This window comes from Osmerus eperlanus, chromosome 27 (genome assembly GCF_963692335.1).
Source record: "Osmerus eperlanus chromosome 27, fOsmEpe2.1, whole genome shotgun sequence".
Lineage (NCBI taxonomy): Eukaryota > Metazoa > Chordata > Actinopteri > Osmeriformes > Osmeridae > Osmerus > Osmerus eperlanus.
Genome location: NC_085044.1, coordinates 7,821,918 through 7,845,150, shown reverse-complemented (window position 1 = coordinate 7,845,150; position 23,233 = coordinate 7,821,918). Strand labels below are relative to the sequence as shown.

At 46.6% G+C, this 23,233-nt stretch overlaps 1 protein-coding gene and 1 long non-coding RNA gene across 3 annotated transcripts; both read right to left on the bottom strand.

The window, feature by feature from the left end:
- Positions 1-34: 34 nt before the first annotated feature.
- On the bottom strand, positions 35-22,356 carry LOC134013620 (serine/threonine-protein phosphatase 2A 55 kDa regulatory subunit B beta isoform-like). 2 transcript variants are annotated; one of them, XM_062453174.1, is made up of 9 exons: positions 22,013-22,356; positions 8,379-8,476; positions 7,892-8,057; positions 4,264-4,376; positions 3,976-4,153; positions 2,910-3,074; positions 2,340-2,509; positions 1,279-1,370; positions 35-1,045 (listed from the first exon to the last, which is right to left on the bottom strand). In XM_062453174.1, exons 1-9 carry the CDS (start codon positions 22,089-22,091, stop codon positions 766-768), a joined length of 1,341 nt encoding a protein of 446 aa, XP_062309158.1. In that variant the 5' UTR covers positions 22,092-22,356; the 3' UTR covers positions 35-765. The 2 variants fall into 2 exon arrangements, with proteins under 2 accessions (XP_062309158.1, XP_062309157.1); XM_062453173.1 differs by lacking the exon at positions 22,013-22,356 and adding an exon at positions 18,283-18,830.
- Positions 5,915-7,249, bottom strand: LOC134013926 (uncharacterized). Its single transcript, XR_009929000.1, has 3 exons — positions 6,589-7,249; positions 6,230-6,301; positions 5,915-6,028 (listed from the first exon to the last, which is right to left on the bottom strand). It is a non-coding gene; the product is annotated as an uncharacterized LOC134013926 (long non-coding RNA).
- Positions 22,357-23,233: the final 877 nt, after the last annotated feature.

The following is a 23,233-nucleotide window of genomic DNA, read 5'->3' as shown; positions in this document are numbered from 1 at the left end:
GTTGTAACCAAAAACAACCAAGATGCATGAGAAGTCTGGTTAGTCAGGTTGTTTTTATTATACATTTCTTTAGAAAACAAAATAATGAACAAAAAGTCGAGCATTGCTACAATCAGGTCACATGGTTTCTCTTATGGAACAAAGTCATCAGATATGTCGTTGAGCGAATGAAAGGATGAAATGAAGAGGCAAAGGAAAGGATGGAAGAGGTGTGAAACCCACTTCAGCCCAACAGCATCCAGAACACATCAGGGTAGACTGAGTCGGTGTCCCGGCTCGGCCCAAACACACTCGTCATTTGGCTTGTGAGGCATTTTCAGCCAGTCAAGCCTAGCAGGGTTTGATACTGGGTAGCTTACACCAGCAGCAGTCTCAGGACTCCATGAGTGTAGGAGGGGCTGGGGGGCTTCAGATCAGGCCATTATTGTCTCAATCCTCTTAAGGAGACAGAACCTACTGGAAGCTGCCCGTTCTCTCTGCCTGTTTGTCCTCTAGTCAGTCCAGCTACGAACACCAGGGAATTGAGAGGGAAAAATAAACAAACAATAGGGGTCAGGTCATCATGCCAGACTCCTGGCTGCAGTGCATCTTGAGTAAATGTCATCAGCCCAGCCCCACCTCTGGAGGGGGAAGGAGGGGCTGTGAAGCTGTCAATCAATCCGTGTCTCTTGGCAACAACCCATCCAGGAGGGCTTGCAAAGAAGTCTTGCCCCCACCTTCCAGTCAAGCGGCGACCTCATCGCCGGGGGGGGGGGGGGGCGTGGCCTAGTTTACCTTGTCCTGGAATATGTAGAGGTTGTTGGTGGCAGCCACGGCGATGATGTTCTCCGTGGGGTGCCAGGCGGTGTGCAGGATCTTCTTGTTGAAGTCCAGGCTGTCCACGCTGATCTCGTCCTTGCGACGCTTCCCGCCCACGCCCACGCGGCGCGGCTTGAGCACGGCCCGGGGCTTGCTGCTCTCCCGGGACGCCTCCAGGGTCACGTCCCGCCTGGTGCCCCGGTCGAACATCCGGAAGAAGTTGTTGTAGGAGCCCGTCATGATCACACTGGGATAGAGGGGTGGTGGGGAGCGGGAAGAGGGGGAGGGAGGGGACAAGGGGGGGATGAGGGAGGAGAGAAAAAAGAATTAGGAAAAACACTTAAAAAGAAAAGACAGTCAGACAGAAGGTCCGTTTACAGGGTCTATAATAAACTGTTGTGTTGGTTTCCTGTACCCTTCTTGATCAGCAGGTTTTTATAAACAACCCACAATCCCCTGCAGCCTACTTGATTGACTTACCTGTCAGAGCCGTTCCACACACATTCAAATTTGTCGAAGATGCAGTCGTTCTCGTACAGCGAGCACAGCTTACTTCTCAGGTAGTCATGCACCTGACGACACATACAACCACACACACACACAAAAATACATCCATACACAATGTCAGACTGATAGACAGGTTAGTACCATCAGACATGGCTTACCTACCCTCAATAAACAGTGTTGTGGATTCAGATGAGACTCAATGTACAGTGTTGTGGTATGGTGTATTACCTGGTACTGTACAGTGTTGTGGTATGGTGTATTACCTGGTAATGTACAGTGTTATGGTATGGTGTATTACCTGGTACTGTACAGTGTTGTGGTATGGTGTATTACCTGGTAATGTACAGTGTTATGGTATGGTGTATTACCTGGTACTGTACAGTGTTGTGGTATGGTGTATTACCTGGTAATGTACAGTGTTATGGTATGGTGTATTACCTGGTACTGTACAGTGTTGTGGTATGGTGTATTACCTGGTAATTTACAGTGTTATGGTACCGTGTATTACCTGGTAATGTACAGTGTTGTAGTAATGTACAGTGTTGTGGTATGGTGTATTACCTGGTAATGTACAGTGTTGTGGTACTGTACAGTGTTGTGGTATGGTGTATTACCTGGTAATTTACAGTGTTATGGTACCGTGTATTACCTGGTACTGTACAGTGTTGTGGTACTGTGCAGTGTTGTGGTATGGTGTATTACCTGGTAATTTACAGTGTTATGGTACCGTGTATTACCTGGTAATGTACAGTGTTGTGGTACTGTACAGTGTTGTGGTATGGTGTATTACCTGGTAATTTACAGTGTTATGGTACCGTGTATTACCTGGTAATGTACAGTGTTGTGGTACTGTGCAGTGTTGTGGTATGGTGTATTACCTGGTAATTTACAGTGTTATGGTACCATGTATTACCTGGTACTGTACAGTGTTGAGGTATGGTGTAATACCTGGTAATGTACAGTGTTGTGGTACTGTAGTGTTGCGGTATTGTGTATTGCCTGGTAATGTACAGTGTTGTGGTGCAGTGTATTACCTGGTAGGTTTCCAGAGGTTTGTTCTCCATGTTGAGGTCCCACACCTTGATGGTGAGGTAGTCTCTTGTCATCAGGTAGCGTCCGCTGTGGCTGAACTTGACATCGGAGACCGAGGAGATGATCTCAGAGAAGAAGGAGCGATTACTGGGCTCCTCTGGCTCCTCAAAGACTGGAGAGAGGGGGGGAGGGAGGGAGGAAGTGAGGGGGAGAAAGGAGAAGAGGACAGAGAGGGGATGGAGAGGGAGGGAGGCGAGAGAGAGATGATAGAAGGAGAGAGAAAAGGGGATGGAAAGGGGTAACAGAGAGAGGGGGGGATAAAAAAAGAGGAGAGGAGGAGAACGAGATATGCAGAAATATAGACAGGGACAAAATAAAAGGGGGATGAAGAGGCAGAGAACAAGAGGAACAAAATAAGCAGAGAGAGGGTATCTTTAAAACAAAACCCACAACACACACACACACACAAATGCCCCCACCCACCCAGCCCAAAGACACGCACACACTCCCTCCACACACACACACACACACACAGACAGAGTTTTAGACACACACTCCACCCCGAGTCTCACGTTTGCAGTGCTGGTCGCAGAGTGCGGCTGCCCTCATGTCACAGAGACGGATGGAGCCCTTGCTGCTGCTGTAGGCCAGGGTGTGGCAGTGCTGGGGGTGGAACTCTGCAGCCGTAATCACCTCCGTCAGCTCCTCCATGTTGGACGGCTTGATGTCCACGATGTCTGGGGGGGAGGTCAAGGAGCAGTAACAACAACAATAACAAACACACAAACAACAGCCATGGCATCAAAAACAACAACCATAATAACATCCCCATTAAAAACTGTCACACGAGCAAACACAACACCACCAACAGGCACAATAACAACCATGACACTACAACACATTACAACCACAAGAAGAAAAGCCATTACCTAAAATCCAAGTAATATCAGCCTAATATAAAAAAAAACTGCACAAAACTACAACCACAATAAGAACTGCATCCTGAGTGCAGTTAACCCACATCTGTAAACCAAATCTGTGGTGAAACTCAGAGATAACTACTTCACATGGTTTTATTGATCTGAATAGGGATCAATAGGGATTTCTGGGTCCACGAGACCTCACTGACCTCTATGACCCCAGGAGCACCACAGTCACCAAAGTCAGAGGGCTGTGAAACGTACAATTTGGAGTTGTGCGTAGCCTGTGTGTGTAGCGTGTTTAGCTGTGTCTATAGCATGTAGCATGTGTGTCGTGTACGTTTATAGTATGCAGCGTGTGTAGAGTGTGTTTATAGTATGCAGTGTGTGCATATGTTTTTATCGGGCTGCCCCGATAAAAAGTTTCAACAAAAGTTCAGAGTGAGATTATGTGGTTTGGGGCAAGGGGCAAGGGAAGGGGCGAAAATCTGATATCAACTTTGGGGGGAACATTTTTCTCAAGAGCAGTTTCTGGGGACACACACCAAAAGCTGTGCTAGACTTCCATAAACTTAAAACGCTTGGTATGTGTAAACAAACAGAGATTTCTGGCATTATTAGAGAGATGTAGCATGTGCTTAGCATGTGTTTATAGCGTGTAGCGTGAGCATAGTGTGTGTTTATAGCGTGTAGCGTTGGCGAGAGGTGGAAAGGATACTGAAGCAACGGTTTGTGATCTCCAGGTCCCACAGGTTGACTCTGAGGTCGTCAGCAGACATGTAGGTCTGGAGGTCGGAGTTGACGGAGATGGAGTTGATGTGGTAGGTGTGTCCGTTACTGAACACCCGTCTGGGTGTGGCCTCAACCATCAGGTCCATGGATAGCAGCACAGGCACCTGGGGGGTAGGTGGGGGGAGGAGAGACAGAGAAAACAAATATTTGGAAAAAAAATTGATGTCGGCGCCAACATTGAGATACACACAGCTACACAAAAATACCCACTCACCCTGAGGGAAGTGATGGTGCTGGGGTCTCGTATACGTCCGTCCTCATCTTTCAGGTTGTATCCCTCTGATCTCTTGTCTCTCTCACTGATCTTCCACAGCTTGACTGTCTTATCTAGGAGAGGAGAGGAAGGGAGAGAGGTGGAGAAGAGAGCAGCAGAGAGGACAGGAGAGCAGAGGAGGGGATGAATGACGGCTGAGTTAGCTGGAGCCAGGCCAGTAAGGGTTGGCAGAGATATAAACTACTATCAGATGAATTATCTCAGATCAATACACTCCAATTAACCTGATTACACCTCCTGACAAATACCAGGTGCGTGCATGTGTTCACTCAGGACCGTGAAGAGACATGAACATTTAGGGCCATATTTTAACGATCTGAAACGCAAGTATCAAACGCAAGTAACTTTGTGGGCGGGACTACGGCACTGTTGCCATTATACCGGCGGGATAAATGATTTGCGTCCGACTCAAATCTAAAATGGGTTGGTCTGAAGTAGCTACATTACTCATAGGTGTAGTTTGGGCGTAACAATAAACCAATCAGAGCGTCATCTCACATTCCCTTTAAGAGCACGCGCGCCTGTTCCATGGCGGATTGCTATTATAATGGCGGATTTGCCAGGCGCACGCCAGGAGCCGTTGACAGCCGAGGAGACCGACGTTCTCATCATGGCCGTAAAAGATAGAGAAGTGACATTGTATGGGGATGGGAGAAGAAACCCACCCAAATTTACTTCGGTTAAACAGGCGTGGGTGTAAATGACATTTACATTTATTCATTTAGCAGACGCTTCTATCCAAAGCGACTTCCAAGAGAGAGTTTTACAAAAAGTGCATAGGTCAATGTTCATAAACAACGAGATAGCCACAAAAAACATTGCGGGAAGCCAAAACATGAGCAAACATTGTGATAAGCAACCAATTGCCAATGGGAAGAAATTGCCACAATTGTTACAAATCAAGTTCAGATACATAGAGATTTCTCATGAAAATATTTTTAATCATTGACATGGAAGAAATGTAACACAGCCATACAATAAATAAAAACAATGTAACGCAGCTTCGCAGGAAGAAGACCCTGGCCTCGCCAGCAGTGCGCACGGGCCAAGCAGTGGCGGAGCCAGGGAATTTCCATTGGGGTGGCCAGGATGGGGCCAGTGATAATTTTTGGGTGGCAAGCATGTGTCTCACCAGGCGATGCAGAGCTATTTTAGACACATATAGGAAACATCTCAACATTATTCGGAATTCAGGTGAAAAAAAAGAATACACTTATTCTGTATTCATACTTGGTTTTAAACTGTGTTGATTTAGCGATTGCTATTTGTGTTTTTTTTTGTATTGTACGACTGAGTCGAACAATGGTTGTAGAGATATGCAATGACAGTAAGGTACTCTATTTTATAGTAGAGATGTCCTCAGTTTATGGCGACAAGCCAAGTCAATTCTCTCAGTGTATCATCAGGAATACAAAACAAGGATGCAAAATTAGAAGTGCAATGTTTTTTTAATCAAGTCTGATCACAATATGGATTTATCTTTAAATAACAAAAAGTATAAAATACTGAGCTAATGTATAGAAATAGGAAAATAAATAAAATAACATCCTGAATACAATTTGCTGAATTACAACAAATGTAAATATGACAAGCATTAAAGTGTCCAGTATGTGTGAAAGAGTGAGTATACCTGGAGGTCCACTTGGGCCGCCACTCGTTGTTGGAGGCTCCTCTCTCTCGCTGTCTGAATCTTCTCTGTGGGAATCTAAATATATATATTAAAAACATTAATAGGTGTTTAAAGTATTTTCCACAAGGTGTAATGATCCACTATCCAATTTCACAGATACAAAAGATTAAAATTCATTTTCTACAGCATTAAACATATTCAATATAAACTTGTGGACAATATCGATGGAAAAGTTAGCAGAAGAGTACAACATACAATGTAAGATTGACAATTTACCTGGGGATCCACTGGGGCCACTCCTCAGGGAGGACTCTTCTGTCCTGCTCTCAATCAATCTTTCAGAAACATCTAAAATAATTACAATAAGGTGTACAGGTAATTTTCCTAAAGGTTTTATAATGCATGCTATATAGTGTTTAACAAACACACTATAAGCTAAAGTATAATATTAGTGAAAGTGTCTCTGGGTAGCAAATACAAATATGCCATACTTTAATGTAATGAAAAAACTAACTGATATGTTTTACAATGCACTTTCAACCTGACCTGTATATGAATAGACACACTTTAAGCCAATTGTAAATAAGATAACATCATATCAAGCTGTACTATATGTGAGTCTCTATACTGTATACCTGGAGGTCCATTTAAGTTGCTGCTCTCTGGGGGCTCCTCATCCTCACTCTCTGCCTGTTTTTTCTCCATCTCATCCTCATTCTTTGCCTTAGCTGTCTTCTTTCCACTTGCCCTGAAGAAGGACGCTATGTCTGCCTTCTTCCTCTTCATTATTTTTCCCTCTTTAATGACACCTATCCAAAATGCATACTGTATATACCTGACACAATCATAACACGTTCTGGCAACGTAGTTATCAAATACAGCATAGCATATAGCAATTTTAACAGTTTACTATGTTCTCCTCCGATCTAGCTTGCTTCTAAACTTCGCAAAATAGATAGTCATGGGTGGGATAGTCACAGTTATTAGAAGACAAAAACAACATCCATTATGATATCATACCTTTCTGTTTTGCGTTTCTTCACTTAGCCGCAGGTGCCGGTCGAAGCGTCAGGTGGTAACAGGCATTCTCAGGCCATGCTTGAGCCGTTTAATTCAAATACAGGATGTGTGCGCGCTGCGCGTGGCTAAAGGGTCCGACAGTGTACTAGCGGTGCGAGAAAGGTTCCGCATTTTTCCACAGCCGTCAAAACTTTTAACCGCTCTGATGTGGTGCTTGGGGTGGCCAATGGGGTGGCCGAGATTCTACGGGGGGTGGCCGTGGCCACCCCCGGCCACCCCCTGGCTCCGCCATTGGGGCCAAGCATATGCACCATTAAAATAGCATCTGAATAACGTGCCACTGACTTTAGACAACCTTTTTCCTGGTCTGTGGCGGAATTGTTTTTTGAAACTGCAAAATAGCACCAGGGAACTTTTGCGCTGGAACACGCCTCCTTTTTTCGCTGAACCGCCCCGACGAGCGCAAATTCATTCCCTAATTTACCGACGTGCGTCTATGGAGGGAAAAGTCCGCTGTGCGCCGGGTGCAAAATAGGAATGATACAAAGTCGGTGTACAAAGTCAATTACGCTGGGTGCAAGATAGGGCCCTTAATCTCTCTTGCACAGATCACAGTACAGCTGTAATCCCCAGCAATCAGTATTATTTTCGCGGTGCCATGTCCTGGCCCATGTGTGTGTATCAAGGCCGTAATCATAATACTATTGCGGGGGACACATCACCCCCAATATTCAAATCTGGTCAAAATGTCCCCCCCAATATATTGATAAAAAAAAAAAAATTATGTGCTACGCTACGACAGGCAACCACGCACGCTGTCCGAAATAATAAAAATGTAATTAGTCCCCCCCCAATGTTGACTCCATGGCCTTGGTGTGTATGTATGTATATGTGTGTGCGGTAGTAGCGATGCCTTGCCATTGGTGGAGAGGAGGTAGTAGGCGTGGTTCTGTTGAGAAAGCCATCGAATCTTGTTGATCTTCTCCTCAATCTCCAGACTCTTCAGGTAGTCAAACTCTGGCTCGTGGCTCTGGAAGGTGCAGTAGACATTATACTCTCCTCTCCTGTGAGGCTGGCTCTTACTCTGCAGAGAGACACACACACACACACACACAGTGAGAAGAGATCTACAGTCAAATATCCAGTTCACAAAACCAACCAGCCACTCAGCCAGCTAGACAACCTGGTTCTTTCAACCTTCTCTGTGGTCCCTAGTGTGCGATTCTGTATGTGTGTGTGTGTGTGTGTGTGTCTAGGGCTCCCTTGGAGTGTGGTAATCTCTCTATAATACCTCCCACTCTGAACAAAGCAGACAGAGAGAGAGAGGAAGTGAGAGGCAGAGAGAAAGACTGAGAGGCAGGTTGAGAGAGAAGAGGGGTAGAGAGAGAGACCCATCATGACCCACCTCTTGCTCTCTCTGGAACACCACCACCCTGCCTCCCTTGTCCCCTGTGGCCAGCAGCTCTCCTGTAGGGTTGAACTCCACTGTGGAGATGATGTCCGCTGGAGAAAGAGAGAGAGGGGGGGGGGGGACATGTTAGTCATGTCAGACTTTAATATCAACAGCTTTATATCTAGATTACAGTGCAGTAAAGACAGACTGACAGGGTGACGGACAAACAGACTGATACTAAGACAGGCAGGCACACAGATAGACAGAAAGATCGACAGACAGACACAGAGAGACAGACAGATAGAGAGACATACAATGATAGCAGTGTGTAGACTGCAGTACCATAATCAAAGCCAAAAGCTCCTCTCTTCACAAAAATAATGAAAGGCCAGAGGGGGTAGAGTGGGGGGGATCATCTACATCTTCCACAATACCCCCCCCCAAACACACACACAGGCTCCATCATCACCCCACCAGTACATGCCCCTCCCCAACCCCAACCCCACCCCGACCCCCTGCTACCCTGTCTGTCACTAGCTCAATTCATATGCTAATATCCATCACATGCAACGCAACACACAAACTCTCTCTAATTCTCACACGCACACACAAACTCACTCCCACACACATGCACCGACATATACTCACTCTCTCACACACAGGCACCAATGTATACAAAAACTCACTCTTTCCCTCGCAGAAACTCACCGTCTCACACACTCTCACACGCACACACACACCATTTCTCTCACAACCGCTCAGCCCTTGGCTATTAAAGATGGCAGACAGGTCATGTATGTGTGTGATGGTTCCTCCAACGTCGGTGTGACTGTCAGTCTTCTGTACCAGAAGTGGCAGCATGCCACTCTGAAACATACACACACACACACCTTTTGGCACAGACATACACACATCACAATGACTCAAATACTAAACATGTAAGAAATGAAACAAAAAACTAAATACGTCTGTTTGCCCCCAGAGAAGAGAGAGGGAGAAAAAAAAACGTAGTTTTAAAGGAGGACAATAGAAGGGGGGGGGAGAGAACCACTCCAACATAGAGTAAGGGAGAGGGAAAGAGACAGAGCATGGATATCTATTCCTTTTTTTTACCTATGTGGGTTTTCTGTTTGTGTCTGAAGGAGAGTTAAGAAGATGGTTTCCATGACAACCCAATTGCTAAACGAGTGGGTGTAGTGGAGAGGAGGGGTAAGCGGAGGAGATATTCGAACACTATTCTATTCTGGCACATTCTATACAAATATTCCCTACTAAAAACCTTCCAAAAACCTTCTCGCAACTTTCCCAAAGCCAAATCCATGTGTGTTTGTATGTAATACCAGGACTTCGGGTTCATCGACCCGATGAACCCGATTCGGCTGACAGTGTCTTTTTAAGTTGACTTGCTGCTCTAAGTATCTTAACTGTTTTAGGTAATCCCCTGCCTTCTTTTCTCCCTCCCTCCCACACACTCAATCAATGGATTGCATGTTTTGTACAGGTATTGCAATGAAAAAACACAATCACAAAAAAACTTTCAAACATACATGTTAAATAAAAAATATATACACACACACACATATATATATATATATATATATATATATATATATATATATATATATATATATATATATATATATATATATATATATATATATATATATATATATATATATATATATATATATATATATACACATACAATATATAAACAGACAAAGGACAAGTAATATGGATTGTTGTGTGTGTGTGTTCACTCAGGACCATGAAGACACCAGAACATGTCATCTCTCTCCTGCACAGATCACAGGACAGCTGTGATCTCCAGCTATCAGAACCACTTTCATGGTGCCATGTCCTGGCGTCGGAGTGTGTGAGACAGAGAAAGAGAGAGGCAGGTGGTCATAATTATACTGGCCCCCCCTAACAGCTCTTTGGGGGGTGTGGGGGGGGACAGTAGCAGGTTCTCAAACAAATCGGACAAACACCCAAGTGAATATCTAAATGTTGTTGTAACTTATCTAAGCCATCAACCTGCTAGGGACTGCAGATGAAAACGAGCATGTATGGCTAAATTTGGCACATTTACATGTTGAACTCTGTGCTCATGTTGATTAATGTGCGTTGTCCCTTTAAATACAAATAAATATATAAAAACACAATACACTTCTCCCCCCCCCCCCCCCCCGTTTCTCGTAGAGTGAGTGGGGACACCCCACTGTACTGAAACTCCAGAGGGAGTTCATTTCTGAGGAATAATAAGGGAGCCCCCGGGGGGAAACAGAGAGATAACTCTGTTCATAACTAACACTGGAGGAGTGAGGGGGGGCCAGTAGGGCGGGGCGGGGGGGCCTCGGGGCTGTGAGGCTTGGCACAAGAAGATACTGCAGGAGCAGCATCAATGAGGGGGGGGGGGCAGCCCACACACAAACACACTCCAGCAGGATAGTTATTTCAGGAAGCTTTGCTGCAGCACTGCAGCTTGGAGAAGGGGACATACATCAATTGTGAGAATGACAGAGAGAGAGAGAGTAAGAGAGAGAGAGAGAGAGAGAGAGAGAGAGAGAGAGAGAGAGAGAGAGAGAGAGAGAGAGAGAGAGAGAGAGAGAGAGAGAGAGAGAGAGAGAGAGAGAGAGAGAGAGAGAGAGAGAGAGAGAGAGAGAGAGAGAGAGAGAGAGAAAGGACAGACAGACATTGAGACAGAGGAAGAGAAGAGAAAGAGGAAAAAAAGACAAGGTGAAAGAAAGAGATGGAAAGAAATAGAGAGAGAGACAGCAGGCTAAATAAAGAGATAAAAAGAGAGAGAGGGAGAAGTGTATTGTAGTGTAGAAATGGACCAGGGCAGTGCTGACTGTCGTTCACTAGCTCTGCACTCTCGATGCTGACTCAGGGCAACACTGGCAATACAGGGGAGAGTTATTCTGCTGACACACACATACATATATATTCACACACACACACATTAGTCTCCATTACTTTGCACTCTGGATTCCTGCGACTCTTCAACCTTTATTACTGACATACGCCAGTGCTAGAAGAGGGTGAATGTGTGTGTGTGTGAGTGAGAGAGAGATGCACATGACTGTATCTAAAGGTTTGTTCCTGGTTGTTCCTAATTCTTCCTGGTTCTTGGTTGTTCATAGTTTCACGCAGCACTTTTAAACGGAGACTTAAATATCCAAGTAAATAAAAAAGCAGACCCAAGAACCATTGAGCTCTTAAATCTCCTTGACAGTTTCAATCTAACTCAACACATAACAGACCCAACACACCGGCACGGAAACACACTAGATCTAGTGATAACAACTGGACTAAATATCAATAATATTTCAATAACTGATCTACCCCTCTCAGACCATCATTATATACTTTTTAATGTGGAAATTATCCTAACAAAAACCAAAAAAGATTTCTTAGTCCATAGAAGATATTTAGACGATACAGCTATGATGACATTTTCTGAACAATTTGCTCTATATGAGCCGACTAACCATGATTTCTCTCTGAATGAAATGGTAGAGAACCTCAATGATGCACTATTATCTGTGTTAGACTCTGTTGCACCACTGAAAACCAAAAAGAAGTGCACAAGCAGAACCTCCCCATGGCTGAGAAATAAAAATGTTAGTGAAACGAAAAGAAAATGCCGTGCAGCAGAGAGAAAATGGAGGAAAACAAAGATCACTATCCACTACAATATCTACAAAGATACACTAACCACCTATAACAAAACCATCCGTCTAGCAAGGAGAGAATATTTCTCCAACATTATTACAGAAAATGCCAGAAATTCCAGAGTTCTTTTCTCCACCATTGACCAGCTGCTAAACACTGTCCCTGCTCCACCTCCATCCTCAGTAGTTAAATGTGAAGAGCTTGCTTTGTTCTTCAAGAACAAAATAACTTTGATCAGAGCGAGTATTATTAATAGTGGGGTCGAAACTGACATCAGTAGATTCTGCAACATAACCATGAGCACATTTACCTGTATCACACTTAGTGAACTTTCCAAAATTGTCAGCGAATCTAACTCCACAACCTCAGATATTGATCCTATACCCACAACATTCTTTAAGCGAGTGTTTGATAGTGTCTCAGGTCCGGTGCTAGAGATTATAAACACATCCCTTAGAACTGGCGTCTTCCCAGATGCCTTCAAAACAGCTGTTGTAAAGCCCCTATTAAAGAAACCCAAATTGGATAAGTCTACTTGCAAATTACAGACCAATATCAAACCTTCCATTTATTAGTAAAGTACTGGAAAAGATAGTTTTAGTCCAATTAAATTCTTTTCTTGAAGAAAATAACATCCTGGAAGTCTCGCAGTCAGGTTTCAGGAAATATCACAGTACTGAAACTGGTCTCACCAAAATAATTAGCGACCTCAGACTAAACTCTGATGCAAATAAAGTCTCTATCCTTATCCTGTTAGATCTCAGTGCAGCATTTGATACAATTGATCACGACATCCTAATCAATAGACTGGAAAAGCTTATTGGGTTCACGGATAGTGTATTGAACTGGCTGAAATCATATATCACAGGAAGGAAGTTTTATGTTAGTTTAGGTGACCATAGGTCCAAGAAACATGAGAACTGCTACGGGGTTGCTCAAGGAAGCTGCTTAGGTCCATTACTTTTTTCTCTTTATATGTTACCACTCGGCGACATAATCAGAGAACATAACATAGATTTCCATAGCTATGCGGATGACACACAACTATATATATCCACTGAACCCAACGATGCAACGGCCATCAATTCCATTACCAACTGCCTGTTGGCAATAAACAAATGGATGAATGATAACTTTCTTAAATTAAATGAAGACAAAAACAAAGTCCTACTATGTGGCCCCAAATCCAAAAGAGAGATGCTTATTAAGAATCTTGGAGGCTTAACCCCCTGTCTTAAACCAGAGGTGACGAGTCTCGGTGTAATCCTGGACTCAGATTTGAATTTCAACTCTCACATTAATAAAGTGACCAAAACAGCTTTCTTTCACCTGAGGAATATAGCAAAGGTACGATCATTCATAAACCAAAATGATGCAGAGAAGTTAATTCATGCGTTCCGACGTGTAGGCAGAGTCTGGGGACATTGGGGGGGGCCCTTCTATCTCTGGGGCTGAGGTCGCCGAGGTGGTTGAAAAGCTCCGCGGTGGCAAGGCCCCTGGGGTGGATGAGGTCCGCCCGGAGTTCCTTAAGGCTCTGGATGTTGTAGGGCTGTCTTGGTTGGCACGACTCTGCAACATCGCGTGGACATCAGGGACAGTGCCTCTGGACTGGCAGACCGGGGTGGTGGTTCCCCTCTTTAAAAAGGGGGACCGGAGGGTGTGCTCCAACTTTAGGGGGATCACACTCCTCAGCCTCCCTGGGAAAGTCTATTCAGGGGTGCTGGAGAGGAGGGTCCGTCGGATTGTCGAACCTTGGATTCAGGAGGAGCAATGTGGTTTTCGTCCTGGCCGTGGAACTGTGGACCAGCTCTATACCCTCGGCAGGGTTCTGGAGGGTGCATGGGAGTTCGCCCAACCAGTCTACACATGTTTTGTGGATTTGGAAAAGGCGTTCGACCGTGTCCCTCGGGGGCTCATGTGGGGGGTGCTCCGGGAGTACGGGGTACCGGACTCCCTGATCGGGGCTGTTCGGCCCCTGTACGACCGGTGCCAGAGTTTGGTCCGCATTGCCGGTAGTAAGTCGAACTTGTTCCCGGTGAGGGTTGGACTCCGCCAGGGCTGCCCTTTGTCACCGATTCTGTTCATAACTTATATGGACAGAATTTCTAGGCGCAGCCAGGGCGTTGAGGGGGTCCGGTTTGGGGACCTCAGGATCGGGTCGCTGCTTTTTGCGGATGATGTGGTCCTGTTGGCTTCATCGGGACGTGACCTCCAGCTCTCACTGGAGCGGTTCGCAACCAAATGCGAAGCGGCTGGGATGGGAATCAGCACCTCCAAATCTGAGGCCATGGTTATCGACCGGAAAAAGGTGGAGTGCAATCTCCGGGTCGGGGAGGAGATCTTGTCCCAAGCGGAGGAGTTCAAGTATCTCGGGGTCTTGTTCACGAGTGAGGGAAGGATGGAGCGCGAGATCGACAGGCGGATCGGTGCGGCGTCCGCAGTGATGCGGGCTCTGCATCGGTCCGTTGTGGTGAAGAAGGAGCTGAGTCGAAAGGCGAAGCTCTCTATTTACCAGTCGATCTACGTTCCTACCCTCACCTATGGTCACGAACTGTGGGTAGTGACCGAAAGAACGAGATCGCGAATACAAGCGGCCGAAATGAGTTTTCTCCGCAGGGTGTCCGGGCTCTCCCTTAGAGATAGGGTGAGAAGCTCGGTCATCCGGGAGGGGCTCAGAGTAGAACCGCTGCTCCTCCACGTCGAGAGGGGCCAGTTGAGGTGGCTCGGGCATCTGATAAGGATGCCTCCTGGACGCCTCCCTGGTGAGGTGTTCTGGGCACGTCCCACTGGGAAGAGCCAGGACACGCTGGAGGGACTATGTCTCTCGGCTGGCCTGGGAACGCCTCGGGGTCCCCCAGGAAGAGCTGGTGGAAGTGGCCGGGGAGAGGAAAGTCTGGGCCTCCCTGCTTAGGTTGCTGCCCCCGCGACCCGACCCCCGGACAAGCGGAAGATGATGGATGGATGGATGGATTGTTTATCACTTGTATTATTGTTTTTATTGATTTTATGTAAAGCACCTTGAGCTACAATTCTTGTATGAAATGTGCTATATAAATAAAGTCTTACTTACTTACTTACTTACTTTGCAGTGAAGGCGGCCGCCTAAGCAACACATCCCTGCCGCCTTAACTACGTCGTCAAACTACGTTGTTTTTTTTGTTTTTTCAAAATGAGCGATATCCGCTCATTACTTTGTGTTACTCTGTCCCGCCCCGCCCCCCATCCCCCCCAAACCAAAGCAACAACACAGAACAAGCAGTGTGTGTGTAAGTTTGTGTATCTGTGTGTGTGTGTGTGTGTGTTACAAAGAGAGAGCTCAGAGTGGGTGTGCAAAGTGCTCTAGGCCAGTAGAGAGTGGAGGGGGGGGGGGAGAGGGGAAGGATGGAGAGAAAGGGGGAGGATAGGGAACTGTTATAATATAAGAAGGAGTCAGCAATCTACATTTAATGAGCCAACAACAGAGGGTCACACACCCACCCCCACACCCACCTCACACACACAACTCCACTGCCCCATATGCTTTCTTCCGAGATCCCCTGCTCCTCCAGCACCCCCCCCCCCCCCCCATGCCCTCTTTCTTCCCCCTCCTCAGTGTCTCTCTCTCTCTTGTTATTCTCACTCAGGGGTGAGTAGTCCGATGTTAACTATCCTGCCTCACAGTCTAACAGGCACTGGAGCTGCACCATGGGGCTCTGCTACTCATCCTGCCTAACTGGCAAGAAGGTGGAGGAGGGGGAGACGGGAGGGAGGGAGGGAGGGAGGGAGGAGAAGGGAAGGGGTGAGGAAGAAGAGGAGTGGGAGAGGTGGAGGAGAGGGTGGAGGGGGCAGTTGGAGAAAGGAGGAGTGAAAAGGGGGATGAGGATTCTGAGGAGTAGGGGGGAGGGGGAGAAGAAGGAGGACAAGGAGGACGAGGATGATGAGGAGGGAGAGTTTCCTGTCGTCCAGGGCCAAACCATTGTTCAAGGGCTTATCACCGTGGAGACGAGGAGAGCAGACAGATTAGCAGGCTAGCAAGACAGGCCAGCATTACACAATGAACTCTACTGTTGCTTTTACTGCTGTTTCTACTGTTACCTCTACTGTTATCTCTCCTGCCTCACCAGCTACCTTGTTACCTAAGGCATCCAGCCTCTGGAATGAGATCTATCCAAGTCTGATCCTCACTCACACACACATACACACACACATCCATAGACCCTGACCTCTAAATTAGTGTCTTGATTATGCAAACACACACTCCTTTCATTCACACAAAAGGAATTCTATAGGGATTCCCAGTTCCATAAAAATATCCACTCCAATCAGCATGTTCCTGCGGTAGACACACATGCACACACACACACACTTGACACACGTCCAAACATATGAATATTGAAAGGATAATTCCACATTGCCCACCAAAATCAACCGTTGAAGATGAGTGTTGAAAACACAGCATCTGTGGATCTAATCCTGACATACAGCAATGCAAACATGAACATAGACAGTACACATTTAGTCATTTAGCAGACGCTCTTATCCAGAGCGACTTACAGTAAGTACAGGGACATTCCCCCCGAGGCAAGTAGAGTGAAGTGCCTTGCCCAAGGACACAACGTCATTTGGCACGGCCGGGAATCGAACTGGCAACCTTCAGATTACTAGCCCGACTCCCTCACCGCTCAGCCATCTGACTCCCTCACACACACACACACACCATAAAAGAAGAGCACACACATATACCATAACAGAAGAGCACTCAGATTGGAGCAGATTTCGTTTTGAAAGAAAAACAGCAACTGAATGTAGGTCACGTCCCTGGCTAATACAGTGTGTTTGTGCTGTGTTTACTTTGAACACCTTCTCCCAGTATCTCACGCTAAACTTCTCTACATCTTTCCCTTTCACTCTATCTTCTTCTCTTCTCATCTTTTTTGCCTCTTTCCTCCATTTATATCACTATCTCTCCATCTCTCTTCTATTTGATCTAGCAGGAACCAGTTGCTGGAAGAAAAAAATCATTGCAAACAGGCACACTACTGCTCAGATGTGTTTCATGGGAGGCATGGCAGGGAAGGGCAGGGGAGGGGAGGGAGGGAGCGTGCGGGGGAGGGCAGACGGAGGGAGAGAGGGCGCAGGGGAGGGCAGGGGGATGGAGGGGAATAGTTGTGGATAGGAGAGGCTCAGCTTGCTAAAAACTAAGAAGCTGAGATCTCATTAGAGAAAATCACCATATGACACAGTCTGTCTTTCCCCTCTAAAAACACAAAGTCTGTCTGTCTGCCTTCCTGTCTGCCCGTCTGCTTTCCTAGGGCCTGAAGCAGACAGGGGAAAAACATTTTTATTGAAGATCCACTTGTCATTATTAATGTGTTCCTCTTTTCTCAGACTGGCTTTGAGAAAGCATCCACTGCCTGTCTGGGTGGATGAAGAAGTGTGTTACCATGGGGCAGTGGCATAGGAGAGGGGGCGGAGGGGGTGTTAGCAGGCACTAGCAGGTGTCTAGTCTCTGAGGATGGTCGTGGGAGGAGGGGGGCGCTGCTTGTGTACGTGTGTTTGTAGGTCAGTGGGTAAGGAGATGGGTCCGCCGAGGTCACAGTCAGAAATACGCTTAACCTGAGCTGAGAGAGAGAGAGAGAGAGAGAGAGAGAGAGAGAGAGAGAGAGAGAGAGAGAGAGAGAGAGAGAGAGAGAGAGTGTGCGTGGGTGGGTGGGTGGGTGGGTGGGTGTAGCGGTTGTGTACTCCTCGTGCGTTGTATGTTGATGGCACCAGTTGTATGTAGCGTCAATCAATGGCCAGCTTTTCGTTGGCGTAGCTGGTAGTGGTCGCGCTTAGGATGCCAGAGGTGGCAGGTTCGATACCAGCGAGGGACAAACATTGGCCAAGTGTACCTCTGATGGAGCAAGACCATGTCTGTTACATACAACTGGTGCCAACAATACACAACGCGGAGGAGTACACAACCGCTGTGTGTGTGTGTGTGTGTGTGCGCGCGCGCGTGTGCGTGCGTGCTGTGACAATGAACTTAACGTGTACTTCTGCTTGTATAACAGGCCTTTATACTTAGGCCACTTATTGCTGAACCTTTATAGCAGACCGGAAAGACTGCATTAACACAACGAGCTGCGAAACACCGACGAATCAGCTCAACACTGCATTCCCACACACTGCCAACTGAGACCCATTTTTTTTTTTTAAACACACGCCGCCGTGGGTTTTAATGCCGGCTACGGATTCACTCGAAACGTTCAGCCTTTACCTTCTGTTGCATAGTTGTGGTCCCGGAGAAAGCCGTTGTTGATTTTGCGGTTGTCGGTCTCTTCGTCCATTTGTGACGCTTTTATTTTCATGTTCAGAAAAGAAGGAAGAAGTATCCATAGTACTAAAACATCCCTCAGCGACTGGAAGGCGCGAGCTGCGCGTTGGTCGTCATGGTTCCAGCGGTTCAACGGCAACGGAGGATGCTGAGGTGAAAGCGCGCGGTCCTCGACTCGATGTAGCCTACCGGCTATGAATACAAGCGGAGAGAAAAACCAGCGGGGATGTCCACAATTCTACATGTAAAGCTCTAACAGCAATGACAGCGGCGTGGGTTCTTATCCGTGATGCGTCCGTCCATAAGTCTGTTGGCACCGGAGCTCGGTGACTCAGTCTCGCTGTTCTGTCCGTTCTAATGCTCGACGTGTCACTCGGTCGCCAGACAGTACGGGCACCGGGTAATACTCTACGGATGCTGTTGCCACCCGCTTCTCTCTCACGCAGTGCGTTGTTGGCTCCGCCCCGACAGCTTGGCTATGTCGACCTGCGTCAGCATCACTCCGTGTGACGTGCGTGCGCGCAGGTGTGCGCGCGCGTGTGCGTATATCACTCATTGTGTGTGTGTATGTGTGTTAATGGGTGTAGTGTGTGGATGAATGGGACTAGGTTATTTAACATCTTTGTATAACTTGTTGTCCTGAGAGGACAGGCAGTGCCTGTGGAGACACACAGGTCAATAATAACTGCCTTAATCACACACACAGTCTACCTTGACACAGTTGTCCTAATTTTCTCTAAATAGAATTGTGAGCTGGAAGAGGAGGGGAGGAGAAGAAAGAGTGTGTGTGTGTGGGGGGGTGGGGGGTGGAAAAGGAGGGCTTACACAGTCTCTCACACACACACACACACAAACATGATCACTCTGCCTGCTCCCCACACCACCACAGCTGACAGCCCTGGGTCACTGAGGGAAGAATGCAGTGGAGAAGGAAAGGAAGGAAAGAAAGGGAGTAAGGAAAGGCAGGTCTGTGGAAAATCAAAGGAATATTAATACAGAGATGAAATAATTTAGGGATGTGAAGGAATAACAAACACAGAGGAAAGAGAAAGAAGCAAGGAGATAGAGGGAGGAAAGAGAGAGAGATGGAGAGACAAAGACTGGTAGAGAGGTGGAGAGAGACAGAGAAACAGAGAGAGAGGGAAAGAGAGAACAGTAATTGGATTAAGCAGGGGGATTAAAGGCAGCCTGTGGAGGATTATCTATAATCTTATAGATCTTCATGATGATTACAGCACTTCCCTGATCGTCTTCCCTGATCGTCTCTCTGTCTCCATTCTGTTTCTCTCCCCCTTTTCTCTTTTAACATTCCATCTGTTTCTGCTTTTCTCTCTCAACTCTGTCACTCAGACCTTGACTATTATCCTGAGGTTTAAATGGGACCTCTTTCAAAGCCAAGACACTTGGGCGGGATGGAGGGGAGAAGGAGAGAGAAAGAGACTTCCAGTGGCAGCAACCCTCCCAAACCAGCAATATGTGTGAGTGGGTGCGTGTGGGTTCCCAGCATGCCTTTAGCCATCACAAGGAAACATCATTCCCTCTCCCCTCAGAGGGCGTTATTGCCGTGGCAACGACAGGTGACCGTTTAGAGAGTCTGAATGCCGTGAGCAAACCATATTGCCCTGATATTAACCTCCCTCTGACACACACACACACACACACATACTCACTCACACACAAACACCATGCTTGGTCAACCACCACTGATCTAACCATCGCTATGGCAACTGACAATACACATTTGCACACACAAAGACACAAACTCACTCACACTTCTTTAAGGCAAGATTCTACTGTCACTGTAAAATCGTGTGAACACTTCATGGTATAATAATTTTTTATTTAAAGAAATATTTATAAATAGCCGCAGTCTGGCACATAAACGTAAACACACACACACTTTGTGGGATCATCTGTAAACATATACCGCCACTTACTGGCCATACTGAGCAATTACACCAGTTACACACAGGTCCTCACTGTATCGGTGATTCTCTCTTCTGCGTTAAACAGTAGGTCACTAGAAAACACTAGAAAACCACACCCCTGTCACTGTAGAAACAAGCCTTGTTTCTGCTCAATAACAACTGGGCATCAGCTTGCTGATAAGTGCCCGTATCACTCTCAGTCTCGAGAAGTAATTTCTCTCTATTTCTCTCACAGACACCCACATGCTTGTACACACACACAAACATGCACACACACAATCAATGAGGGGAAAGTGCTTGCAGACAGAGGAAACTGGAGCTTCTCTTTCTAGAATCTGTGAAGAGTGCTTCCTGTTTAACACCATAATGCCCTGCTGTCCTGTCCTCTTCTGTGTGTGTGTGTCCTTGTGTGTGTGTTTGTCCTCTTGCATGTGTGTCTGTGTGTCCTCTTGGCTGAGTCACTGCCAGCAGGACTGCCCTGTAATGCCCTGCCTGATGTTAATGCGTGTTCGACAAGCTGAGAACACAGTCACCCACCTGGAGGAGGAGGGGGGAGAATGGGAGGAAAGGAGGGGAGGAGAGGGGAAAGAGAGGATATGAGAAGGGGAGGACAGGAGGATGGAAGGAAGAGAAGAGAACGAGAGGAAGAAGAGGAGAGAAGATGGAGTGATCAGATTTCGGAATCATCTTCTCCTCCAGATGATCCCATTGGACGGATGGATGAATGGATAAATAAATCAATGGATGAATAAATGGATGAAGGAGGATGTAGCATTTATTTAGCATTTATTTATTAATTGAGAGAATCATAAATTAATGGAGGGGAAGATCAAAAAATGTGTGATTGGGTGAGAGGTGGGGAATAGGAAAAGGGATAAATGGAGGGGAGTGGGGGTGGAGGGAGACAGAGGGATAAAGAAAGAAAGGGATGGAGGGACAGAGGGGGGGAGGGGAGAAGGAATGACCTCCAGTATATACCAGACAGCAGGATGAAGGACCCCTGCTGAATCAATCACTACTCACAAAGGATGCAGACATCAGCCACAGATTACTGCTTTTAGCACGCACACAAACACACACACGCACACAGCAAACACACCCTTATGTACTCCCCAAATAGCTTTTTCCATTGATTTGAGAGAGCGAAGGAGAAAGAGAGACACAGAGAGAGAGAGAGAGAGAGAGAGAGAGAGAGAGAGAGAGAGAGAGAGAGAGAGAGAGAAGAGAGCAAGAGCGAGAGGAGAGAGAGAGTGAGTGAGGGGGGGGAGAAGGACAGAGAGAGGGAGGGAGAGAAAGAGAGAAGCTCTGTTATAAAGTCTGAAATCTGGCTAACAAGACAGTAGGCTGTAGTATCATGTCATATGATGATGTAAACACGCGATGTGACCTTGACCTTCTCCTCCACTCTCCTGTCTTCTCCTCCACTTTCCTCCTCTTTTCTCCTTCACTCTTCTCATCCACTCTCTGTCCCTCTCCTCTCTTCTCCACTGTCTGCTCTTTTTCTCTCCACTCCTCTGCTGTCTCGTCTCCCCTCACCACATATTTCCTTTCCTCCCCACCACACTTTTCTCTTTCCTCATTCCTTCCATTACTGTCAAGACTGTTGGACTACCACATGGCGTGTGTCTGCCTGTTAGTAGCAAATCTACTGACTATCCTTGTCCACTCTCCTGCACTTTCTGCTTCCCTTTTATAAATAATCACCAACTAACCTAACCTAATGCCCAATCACAAACACAGCCTACCTTCGGTGTGACAGCTGGAGGACTGGATAATACCGGGCGATCTGAAGAGATACGGCAGGTATCTGGAGAAGCATTTCATCTTTCAGGTCGTTGTTGTTCTTGTTTTGTTGTTGTCGGCAGCGCATCCCGATCTCGTCCTCACCTCACAGCGCGCTACGACATCAGTGACAGAACGGACATATCAGACGGCGCAGAGACAGACGAGACCACGGTGGGAGGCATAACTGAAGCCTTCTACCGTAAGACGCCGATGTCCTTGTAGACGTAGGGAATGGAAGGGCGCTATGCCCCACTCCATGCTTCTTCTCCGGTCGGCTGCAGGACTCGGGATGATAAACCGGGGCCAGCGAGGGGGGAGAGCGGAAGCAGTGTTAAGATCTCAGAGAAAGACACCTGTTCCCGGACTCGCGGATGCTAATTGGTCGTTATGAATGGGAGCCTGCGGGAGTTTTATTTCCCAAATAGCCTACCTCCTCATCACACCCACACACACAAACAAGCCCCCCTTTGCATCTTCTTATAACTATATAATCGGAATAAATAATTTAACGTTGAAATTATATTAAGGACATCTCTGGTTTCGGCAGAGTCTTGGGTCTGGGAAAATATGCGTCTAGGTTAACTTGTTTGAGGTGTGGATGCTAGGTAAATGTATGTTATTCTCTGCCTAGGTCGTTAGCGATCGCAGCTGCGCCATCACCGTGGCAACCAAACAAACACGCACCAGGAAAGCCAACTGAAACTGCCGGTAGAGTCGTATTTCTGACCACACAGAGGATATCTATGGTTTCTACATTTGCACTTCATGGTTGGGTCTTAATCATGGGCGTAGATTTAGGGGGGGACGCTAGGTACTAGTCCCCACCAATATTTTAAGATGACAAAATTGTCCCCACCAATATTTTAGCGAACTCCTTTGTGCTGTAATTTGGATCGATTCCGAAAAAATATTTTGCACAATATATTTGCAAAACTCATTTGTATTATTGTTCGTCGCCCAGAAAAGTGAAAAATACATTTTCAAGTTATCCAATGCGCCCTCGAGCCTGCGAGACAAGATGATGTAATTTAATTGGCTGAAGTGCCAGTCAGAAACACTTTGTGAATCTTGACTTGCAGAAAGAGAGCTGTCAGACACGGTAATGGCAGGGGCGTTGTTAGACCCTTTTTACTGGGGCACGTGCCCCAGTATAAATCTGATGTGCCCCATTAAAATCGAAA

Coding starts and splice junctions, on each gene's coding strand:
- LOC134013620 (XM_062453173.1), bottom strand. CDS start 18,373: ATGAAAATAAAAGCGTCACAAATGGACGAAGAGACCGACAACCGCAAA. Junction 4,377..7,891: donor CTACCTCCTCTCCACCAATG/GCAAGGCATCGC, acceptor CTCCTCTCCTAG/ATAAGACAGTCAAGCTGTGG. Junction 1,371..2,339: donor AACCTCTGGAAACCTACCAG/GTAATACACTGC, acceptor ATGTGTCGTCAG/GTGCATGACTACCTGAGAAG.